Source organism: Sturnira hondurensis, unplaced genomic scaffold (assembly GCF_014824575.4).
Source record: "Sturnira hondurensis isolate 20B ecotype Veracruz unplaced genomic scaffold, ASM1482457v3 Scaffold0008640, whole genome shotgun sequence".
Classification (NCBI taxonomy): Eukaryota; Metazoa; Chordata; class Mammalia; order Chiroptera; family Phyllostomidae; genus Sturnira; species Sturnira hondurensis.
The window spans coordinates 12766594-12777165 of record NW_028081271.1 but is presented as its reverse complement, the minus strand read 5'-3'; the positions used below and the strand labels follow the sequence as shown (position 1 = coordinate 12777165).

The following is a 10572-nucleotide window of genomic DNA, read 5'->3' as shown; positions in this document are numbered from 1 at the left end:
GCCAACGCTTGGCTTAATAAATCTTCAACTCCCTCATCAGCTAATAAAGGGGGTTTAGAGTTGGGAATGGGATTATTGCACAGAAACTTTATTTGCCAACCACCTACCAATAGTGGATTTCACAGGTTGTCTTTCAACAGATTTGCCCATGGAAAGAGAAGGAAGAGGGCTAATGATCGCCCCTCAGACAGGGAAACTATGTCTGGGGGAGCTCTCTAAGTTAAAGGCCTCTGTTGGATTCCTGTAGCTGACTAGTGTCTTAGTCTCAATTAGCACAATTAGGAAATGCTCTTCTATCCCTTAAAGCAGAATTTCCCAAATACCACATTCAATATAATGAATTTTCATAAATATATTCAATGTAATGGACTGGTCTTTACTCTCAGATTATGTCCTTCTTTCATTTTGTTGTGATTGCTGCTAAAGAGAACATTTTTTTTCTAAATAAAAAGATAGTAACTGAAGATGGTAAGGCTATTTTTTTAAAATTCAATGTTTTTACTTGGCACTTTGAAAAGATGACAACCCCAATATCAACTTCCAAAATTCATTAAAATTAGAAAACTAGGATCCTCATCCCTAAAGTGACCTGCTCAAAGCTAATCATAAGAGATTTTTTATATGTGACTATATAAGTATATATTTATTGATCGCATAGGAGAGGAAGGGCTTTTGGTCTCTTCTAATCTCATCATTCTCTACAGACCTCAAGATATATCAGATCATGTCCAAGTCATTCTTGTAACAGATTCAAGTCAGGTAATTTCTTCTAAAATATCCTACTTTGCTGTGTCTAACATGCACCTACATTTTTGTGTGCATTATACAAGGGATTTTTATACCCATGGTACGTAATCATCATACCCATGTATAACGCATACCCTTATTTTTTCCCTCAAATATTTGAGCAAAAAAGAAATGTACACTACCTCCCTGAGAAACCCTCAGTGATGTACACTGGCCCTCTGTGGAATGGGTTTGGTCCTTTGCCCCAACAACAACCATATAAAAAGAACTGTACTGTATTCCTATCTTGGTAGCACCTGGACAAAGACGTGCACCAAGCAAACGTTCAGTAACTGTTAGGGCACTATCTCAGGAGCTGGGAATAACTACCCAGAGAAATGCCATCTAAACAGGAGGGAAATACAAAGATTTTTTCAGGGCGTCTCCAGGCTCCACAGGTGGCAAGGGAAGGTTTGCTTCTGTGCAAGGCCCAAGTGTGCTGATGAAGGCGGGCCCGTGGGACAGTGTAAGGAGGCTTTGCCTAGAAGAAGGAACTTTGCAAACAGCGTATGTCAAGCCTCGTGTTGTAATGGCACGCTCCTCTATAGGAAAAGAGCTTCTGGCCCCTGGAGCCTGTCCCCAGGCTCCTTTCAGGAGCCTTTCTGTTGAATTTTACCTTTTTGCTGAAACGGTGACCCACTGCCCTTCCCAGCCCGGACACTGCAGCCCTATCCCTCCCGCCGCTCAGCAGATCACGTGGTGGAGCAGTGCTCTCCAGGAGCGCGGCCTCGCAGCAATTGGTCCCCGCTCCCGTCCTGGGCACACCCATTGGCTGCCGGGGGTGTTCACGTGAAAGGGGGTCTGGGATGGCATCCCGAGAAAAGAGAGGTGGNCTTATTTTTTCCCTCAAATATTTGAGCAAAAAAAAGAAATGTACAGTACCTCCCTGAGAAACCCTCAGTGATGTACACTGGCCCTCTGTGGAATGGGTTTGGTCCTTTGCCCCAACAACAACCATATAAAAAGAACTGTACTGTATTCCTATCTTGGTAGCACCTGGACAAAGACGTGCACCAAGCAAACGTTCAGTAACTGTTAGGGCACTATCTCAGGAGCTGGGAATAACTACCCAGAGAAATGCCATCTAAACAGGAGGGAAATACAAAGATTTTTTCAGGGCGTCTCCAGGCTCCGCAGGTGGCAAGGGAAGGTTTGCTTCTGTGCAAGGCCCAAGTGTGCTGATGAAGGCGGGCCCGTGGGACAGTGTAAGGAGGCTTTGCCTAGAAGAAGGAACTTTGCAAACAGCGTATGTCAAGCCTCGTGTTGTAATGGCACGCTCCTCTATAGGAAAAGAGCTTCTGGCCCCTGGAGCCTGTCCCCAGGCTCCTTTCAGGAGCCTTTCTGTTGAATTTTACCTTTTTGCTGAAACGGTGACCCACTGCCCTTCCCAGCCCGGACACTGCAGCCCTATCCCTCCCGCCGCTCAGCAGATCACGTGGTGGAGCAGTGCTCTCCAGGAGCGCGGCCTCGCAGCAATTGGTCCCCGCTCCCGTCCTGGGCACACCCATTGGCTGCCGGGGGTGTTCACGTGAAAGGGGGTCTGGGATGGCATCCCGAGAAAAGAGAGGTGGCAGTAAAGTTAAAGGGAGCAACGCGGCAGCTGGGAGCCCGAGTCCCAGGTGGCGGGGAGCCGGGAGGAGGCGAGCGGGGTGCTTGAGTAAGGACATATGCGGCCGCCGGCGGAGGGCGCGGACCTGAGTCACGGCCCCCGCTGCTGCTGTCGCACCGGCTGCTCCAGCCAATCTAGCACAGATGGAGCTGAAGGCTGGCGCCTCTGCACCTCGGGGCTTATGAGCTGCACCAGGTAAAGTCCTTCCCAACACCCAGGAGTCCGAGCGCAGGGCGGCAGCACGGCCGCGAGGGGCGCGCAGTGGAGACCCTCTTTGGTTCGGGGCATCTACACTTTCTCCGTCCAACTTGCAGTTATCCTCCTGGGTAGAACGGTCTAGACAGGCTCCGGGAAGCTGTTGCTTCCACGTGGAGCGGGCAATCCGGGGACGAGAGGTAGGATGGAACTTGGATGGACCCACGTGTTCCACCGAGGTGCGGTCCCCGCGGGACTGGGACTTCAGATACCCTTGCCCTCTATTGTCCCTGGAGTGTGTCGCCGGAGTTGGGCGGTGGGGTCTGGAGCACAAGAAAAAGTCGATTCGTCTCTCTCCGGACTCGGTTCCCCGTAAAACTCAAAGAAACACACTTGATAGTCTCTCTGGCCACCACGGGAGATGAGACAGTGAGCGCCGCGGTGGCCGAGGTCTCGCGAAGCCGAGTCTTCTCTGGCCTCAGGTTCCCAGACTGCGGCTGTTTCAGGCCGGCTGGGGAGAGGCGGCCGCGTGGGGACGCTCGCACGGCGCAGCTCGGGCCAGGATTACCCCGCCACCCCGCCCTGGTGTAATAACTTGGGCTCCTCCTCCTACGGGAACCAAGCGTAGTCCGGTGGCCAGCGGCCTCCCCTGCCACCTCCCTCTGAACTCTCCGATGAAGCAGCGAGCAAGCTGGGGAGGGGGCTGCCCCTTGGCCCCAAAGGTGGGTTGTAGAAGGGCTTGGGGTGGAGCAGAGGATTATAGAAGGGCTTGGGGTGGGTCATAGGAGGGTTTGCCTGGAATGACCTGTAGGATCTTCCAGCCTGGATGTTCCACTCTTTTGAACACAGAGAAAGGTGTGTGGGAGGGATTCGCTGCAAAAGAGGGGATAGAGGGCCCAGAACGACATATCAGAAGATCGGGGCTCATGGCATCGCTTCCTAGAGAAGAGGAAAATTAAGGAGAGAGTTGACTTGGGGACTTGGAGAGTTTCTAGAAGGTATTGGAGCCTGTGGTTTCTGTGGCCAGACCTCCCTGGGAATACCGGGGTCCAGGAGAAGAGAGCACCTGGACTTTGAACTGGGGTGCAGAGGAGAGGGGAAATGGTTCATTTGACAGGGTTGTCCAGGAGCCAAACCTGGAGGAAGCCAGCCAGAGGCCTTACCACAAAAGTGAAGTTGAGGTGTTGAGGGAAAGTTGGTGGGATGAGAAGAACCATCAGGCACTTTTGGCGACCACGAATGTCAAAGCCAGAAGAGACCTCAGAGGAGAAAGCTGGAGCCCAGAGACTTTGAGTGACTTGGAGCAAGTGGTGCAGCTGGGCAGTGGCATGTCTAGGCTCGCACTGTGTGTTTCATGCGTGACATTTTTAGATGGCAGGGACTGCCGTTTTAATTTATCTCCTTTCTGTAATGTATAGCCTTTTTCTAGAGCTATTCATCTCAAAGATGCTTTGGATGGTCCGACAACATAGAGGAATCCAAGTGGCTTTGAAGGCTAGGAATAAGGGCCCCATTGTCAGAGTACAAAGAGAAGGATGTCGACTTTATTCATACTGTGCCATCCGAACCTTTTGGGAGGGGATGAACGTATACTGAAGGGGTAAATGGCCAGGTTTTTAGAAAAAATTTAAACGGTTGTGACTGCCTACCTAATGTAGCTTCAGTGTTCCTGGGACGGGGTCGAGGAGCATTGGTCCATCTTATTTGTCTGTCTTTACTTATCAAAGTGAAAGACAATGGAGGGGGAAATACAGAAATATCTTGGTCTCAAGACAAAAAAAAAGACTTCCTATAAAAGGCATGGCCAGAAAGTCAGTTGGTCAGCTGACACTTTGAAGGTCAGGGGGTTATTTTCTCTGCAAGCCTATAGTTTTCATTAGAAAAGTCACCATGACATCTAGCCCCGGCCACCTGTGTTCAGGTGGTGTGTTCTTTGTCACTAGTGGAACCGGGAAAACCTTCATGCAGATCCATCTGTGCTCCCTGATTTCTGGGGTGTTGGGGTTCGCCTGCTTTTGACCGGGAACACTGAAATCCACCCTTGGGCACGGCCCAGGCCCTCATGGGGCCACCGTGAGCCTGGGTACCTGTTTGGAAGTAAAGGATTTGAGCATCCATGCCGGTCTGAATAATAGCCACTTATGCTCTCGTGATCCTGTCCTGCCACGAACTGGCATCCAGCTCCTGTGTCACACTGGGCCCAGTGTGTGTCTTGTTCAGCTTTTACCTCGGCAGCCTCGATGACTCACATTCCCTGGCCCTGTTGGGAAAGGGCTGGAGTAGCGGTGTGTCCGTCTGAAGTGGCCTGCGGTCCAGCGGGGCACGGCCTACCCTGGGGCTGGTCTTTCTGAGCCATGTGAGCATCAAATACCCATCCAGGTGCCTTCCGTCCAGGGACTCAGAAAGTTAGTACCGTGTTGCTAGGACAGCTTATGGGTGATGGTCACCCCTGTCACAGTCCACTGGGGAATTCCTGAGCGATGTGTCAGGAATGCCTACCCCAAACCAGCACTTGGGTGACCGAATCTCGGAGAATGTTTCAGTTGGTAAAACTGGAATCTACATGTGAGGGTGGGCAGAGTGGCCAACAGTCAGATCCTATCTTAGACGGAGGCCACAGGGGTGAATGTCCCGTTGTGGTGACACTGAGAAAGTGAAGGGGTGCTGGGCAGAGTGGCTTGTGCAACGCCCCTGGGGCAGTAACCCTTGGGTCCATGGGTGGTTAACCTTGCCTTTGCCTTTCGTGGAAGAATGTTGCAAAACTGATTAGGCTCTAGAAAGTGCCAGTGGGATTGTTTAACTAGCTCTGGCTACGACTGGAACCGCACCACTGCCTGACCCCCAGTTCCACTAGTTTGTACAGCTTGGTGAGAAAAGGGATCCCGGGCAAATTTCCACCTCTGGGTCCAAACAGTGTAACTTCATCAAATCTCCATTCTTCCACTGATTCCCTTACTTTAGCACTGTTTCCACACTATCTCAGGAGTCTCCCAGCCTTTTGCTAATGAGCTGTTTTGATGTCGTGCGAGAAAGCACATATGAGGTTGGCTGGCTGGGCAGAGGGAACCTTGACCTTGTGCTGACTCAGGCAAGGAGGAAGCTGCTGCAGCCAAGGAGGAAGCCCCCCTCCCTCCCTTCATACCCAGGTTGTCAAGGGTGGGCAGAATAGGAGGGACTGTGATACAAGGCCTTGCCCCCTGCTTGGTTTTTCGTTCCCATTGAATGAAAAACAAACCAACAAAAACTACCTGTGTTGAAGTTAGAGCTGAAGAGGTAATTCTAGTACATTCTAACAAAGTTTTGCAATGGACCAGGGAAAAACTAAGTTCAAGTACTTTGTAAGTTTAGGGCTTTTTTTTTTTTCATTGAACCTGTTGGTCAACGCACTTAAAAACTATTGTGCACAAGCGTTCAGTTGGAACGCTTCTTTCCAGAACAATTGCAGGAGTATGAGAACAGATAGTAGAAAGCTAATTGCCCTTATCATTTTACTCATTTGACTTAGTTACAGAGGAAACAGTAAGACAAATACCCTCTAAAATGAATGTTTAGATAACTACTGTATGGCTACAAATTATTGTTTTATTTGTCTCTGCATGTGTCTGTTTCTCCAGTTGGTCATCACTAAGTGGTTCCCACATCCTAGGGAAGCGCTGTAATTTTTTTCGAAAAATTCTTTTGATCAAACCGTTATGTCTTTGTCCTTTCTCATAGTTTTCACTGTCTTTGGTTAACCAAAATCAGAAGGTAAAAATGAGTATTTATTGGACCTAACCAGTGGTCCCAGCTCTGAGCAACATTTTGGACAAAGGTTGCTATCACTTCTTAATTGCCACCTCCACTGTGGGGTGGGAACTAGGGGAGGCCTGAGAGCACCCCAACACAGCACTGCACCCTGACCTCCCGGCCACAGTGAGGGAGGGAGGTCTGGGAACTCACCAGTTCCTGCATTCTGGGATTCTCAGACTCGAGAGTTTAAATGTGGCTTCATCACTGACTTCTCAATTAGCCCACTGTAACTGTCAAATCAGCACATAAATTTGCCATAATAATTAGAAAGCTAAAAATTGCCCAGCTTTGTTGAGGGAATTGTGCTGAGTGTGATTTTGGCAAATCTGGAAATCTTTGCGGGCTGTGGGGGTTTTTTAGATTCACTTTATTCTGATTATGGAAGGGATATTCTTTTTGAAAATATAAGCAAGGAAACAGAAATCTCCTGAAGTCACATCAACTGGATATGCTGACAGTTTTGAGTGTATCTCTAGTCCTCTTTTTATGAATATGCATAATATACATACTATTTTTGCCCACGGGCCTGGTGTCTATGTATAGTTTTGTCCTCTCCATTTTTTACATTAACATTTTTTTAGTGCCATTCAAATCTTGCTCCAAATAACGGTTTGATGATGATAGAAAATTTTATCCCATGGATGTGGTATACTGGATTTAACCTGATACCTGTTATTGGTCATTTTATTATTTTCCCACCCTTCCCCCTATAATGTTGTAATTGAGAATTTTAGTGCATTTTAGTGCATTGACCTCTGTGCATTTTTAATTATTTCCTTAAGATAAAGACCTGCATCCGATATTAGAACCAAAAACAATAAGAATATTTGGAAAAGTTGTACTGATTTGGATTAATACAGGTATTTGTATCATCTTTTAAAATTCTTACCTAGTCCAGTAGGTAAATACGGGCATTGTTTCCTAATCTAAATTTCTTAAATTACTTACAAAGTTGGACATTTTGCATATTTATGAGCCACTTTTAAATTTCTTCGTGAATTTCCTATGCGTGCCTTCTTATTTTTGTATGTGAAATACTGAACTTTGTTATTGTTTTGTAAGCCTCTTTGCATATTAAGGCACTAACCCTTTGCTGTCGTGATTTTTGTATTATGTTTTTCAAGTGTGTCTTTAATCTTTTGATTAAAAATTTTTTTCACTTAAGATAAATACAGTATTCATAAGTTAGATTTGACCTAATCTTTAGACTGATTCTGTTTGCTGTTATTCTTGTAGAGGCTATTTTCACTGTAGAAAAAAAAACAAAATTCAACTATATGAAAAGTTTAAGAGTACTAACTTGCTGGGGTTTTTTTTTAAAGAAACGTATACTGGGTTATAAAAACCTACCGTACATTTAATGAAAGTAGGTTTGTGCCGTCTACACTATTCAAGTCCAGTGTACATGGAAATGTCTGGCATAGAGTAAACACTAATCCATATTTATGGGATGAAGGCATTTCTTTTTATTTGACTAAAGCTGCATTCACCAGAGTATGTTCCTCAGAACAAGGATCCTGCTTGACGCTCCACAAAAAGGCTTCCCTAGTCAGATAAGGTTGGGCAGTTCTGTAGACAGTCTGCTCTGTTATTCATCCTCATAGCATATCATTACAGAAAAACCTGTAAACTTAGTGTTACAACCAGTGGTTCCATACTTGTTACTTGTTTTGACCTTGGACCTCTTCCTCCCCACCCCCACTTCACACTCTTAATCTCCCTTGAAACCAAGGTCAGGCTGGACCACAGTGGAGTTAAAACTGAGCTGTAGCCCTGCGGGCAGAGAGGAAGGAAAGCAACATCAGTCTGATCTCATTGCTGTTTCTTTCTTTGCCCCTTTTGCCAGGGTTCTAGCCTATTCCCCTAACCCAATGATGGCTGTGGACATAGAGTGCAGGTACAACTGCATGGCTCCTTCCTTGCGCAGAGAGAGGTTCGCCTTCAAGATCTCATCGAAGCCAAGCAAACCTCTGAGGCCTTGTATCCAGCTGAGCAGCAAGAATGAAGCCAGTGGAATGGTGGCCCCCGCCATCCAGGAGAAAAAGGTGAAAAAGCGAGTGTCCTTCGCAGACAACCAGGGGCTGGCCCTGACAATGGTCAAAGTGTTCTCGGAATTTGATGACCCGTTAGATATTCCGTTTAACATCACCGAGCTCCTAGACAACATTGTGAGTTTGACGACAGCAGAGAGCGAGAGCTTTGTGCTGGATTTTCCTCAGCCTTCTGCAGATTACCTAGACTTCAGAAACCGGCTTCAGACCGACCACGTCTGCCTGGAGAACTGTGTGCTGAAGGACAAAGCAATCGCAGGCACAGTGAAGGTGCAGAACCTCGCGTTTGAGAAGACGGTGACAATAAGGATGACATTCGACACTTGGAAAAGTTTCACAGACTTTCCCTGTTGGTATGTGAAGGACACTTACTCTAGTTCAGACAGGGACACGTTCTCCTTTGACATTCGCTTACCTGAGAAAATCCAGTCTTACGAAAGGATGGAGTTCGCCGTGTGCTATGAGTGCAATGGGCAGACGTACTGGGACAGCAACAAGGGCAAAAACTATCGGATCACACGGGCGGAATTAAAATCCACGCAGGGGACAGCCGAGTCCCACAATGGACCAGATTTTGGAATATCCTTCGACCACTTCGGAAGCCCTCGCTGTTCCTATGGTCTGTTTCCGGAGTGGCCTAGTTACCTAGGGTACGAAAAGCTAGGGCCCTACTATTAGTGACTGTGAGTGCTGGAGGCTGTCCCAGCAGGTGCAGACAAGCCTAGCCGCCCTCACGGTGGGATGCAGATGGAAGCCAAGAGAATAGCTGAACTGTCATTAGGCACAGTTTTTGAAAAGAAAGGATCCTATGCAGTTTTTCCTTCAACCAGCAAGTCCAGCCTGGCCTAGATCACAGAACTGGCTTCACGCTCAGAGGGGCTGCGGTGTGCTGGCCTGTCTGGCACCTGTGGCAGCCACAGCATCTGGGCAGGATGGTGCCAGAAAGGGTCTGGACAGGAACCAGGCTGCAGGCAGTGCTGGTGAGACTGGAGCATGGTGGCTTCATACTCGGTGGGTGCCCAGGCTGGGTGGAAGAGCCACTTGGGAAAGTCGGTCACTTGAATGTTACTGTCCCCAGCCACCATGTGGATCCTGGCTGTTTGTCTTTGGGTGTTCTCCACCCAGCCCGGGCCCTTCCTGCCTGTTGCTGCTTCCCACGTCCATGCGTTCTGCATACTTTGCGCGCATTTTGTGTGTGTGTGTGTGTTTTTCTTCAACAGTTCGTCTGCGGTTCAGGAGAAGATAAGAAAGGCAAATCAGCCTGTGAGGCGGGCACTTCCCCTTTCTGACCCAAAGTAACTGGCTCCTGGTCAGTGGTATAGACTGTGTCTGTGACAGCAGGACAGTCATGAGTGGGACACTTTCAGCTTCTCCTCTTGGCTTTTTGGGGGAGCTTGCTAAGTACTCAGTCTTATCCTGCGTCACCAGATGGCTCAATGACAGGGGTGCTTTCACTCGCTCAGCTGCTTTGCCTGTGTCTCATCGTGCACATGGGATTTCTGATCTCCCTTCCTGGAGACCCATCTTTCACTCTGTGTTCAAGACACTTGGACTTGCAGGTCCACTAGATCCCAAAGCCTTCCGAAAATGTCTGCCTTTCTTCTCACTGTGATTTACAATGTCCAGGACACTTTACACGCACCCAGGGGCTTTGATTTGGGTGTTCTTATTTATAGCACGTGAGTGTGGTTATGTGAAGTGGGGAGGGGAGAAAAACCTCACCAAGTTCTCCTACGTATTGCAAGTCTGAAACGTCGGACGTCGATTGTTCTTCAGCGTGTCGGACTAAGGGATTAAAAACCCGTCGGCTCTCACCGTCGTGAGACCCCGAGACTTTGACTGTCAGAGAGCTCCCCAGACCCTGGGACTTTCCTTGGGCGGGACTGGTTTGTACTTGGGGTGGTTTACAATATTTTTACATATGTATTTGTAGAAGGTGGAGGGGAGGGGTTCTGTTTTGTTTGTTTTTGAAGATTAAACAACACTCAGTTTCCTTTTGCCTGATTTGCTCAAGTGAGGTTTCCCAAAGGGAGGCAGGAGGCAGAGACTCAGCCCTGGACTCTGGCAGCGAAGAGTGTCCTTCCGTTTGCATGTTCCAGGTCACTTAGGAGGGACGTCCTGCTTCTGTATGGAGGAGTGTCA

At 48.1% G+C, this 10572-nt stretch overlaps 1 protein-coding gene across 2 annotated transcripts; it reads left to right on the top strand.

Annotated features, from left to right (window-relative positions):
• The first annotated feature begins 2317 nt into the window (after positions 1 to 2317).
• Positions 2318 to 9877, top strand: PPP1R3B (protein phosphatase 1 regulatory subunit 3B). 2 transcript variants are annotated; one of them, XM_037055292.1, is made up of 2 exons: positions 2318 to 2590; positions 8226 to 9877. In XM_037055292.1, exons 1-2 carry the CDS (start codon positions 2454 to 2456, stop codon positions 9106 to 9108), a joined length of 1020 nt encoding a protein of 339 aa, XP_036911187.1. In that variant the 5' UTR covers positions 2318 to 2453; the 3' UTR covers positions 9109 to 9877. The 2 variants fall into 2 exon arrangements, with proteins under 2 accessions (XP_036911187.1, XP_036911188.1); XM_037055293.1 differs by lacking the exon at positions 2318 to 2590 and adding an exon at positions 2620 to 3312.
• Positions 9878 to 10572: the final 695 nt, after the last annotated feature.

Bases quoted from the DNA above. Each gene is read 5' to 3' on its own strand.
- PPP1R3B (XM_037055292.1), top strand. From the start codon at position 2,454: ATGCGGCCGCCGGCGGAGGGCGCGGACCTGAGTCACGGCCCCCGCTGC. The intron at 2,591-8,225 runs GTAAAGTCCTTC...CCCTTTTGCCAG, and splicing joins GGGCTTATGAGCTGCACCAG to GGTTCTAGCCTATTCCCCTA.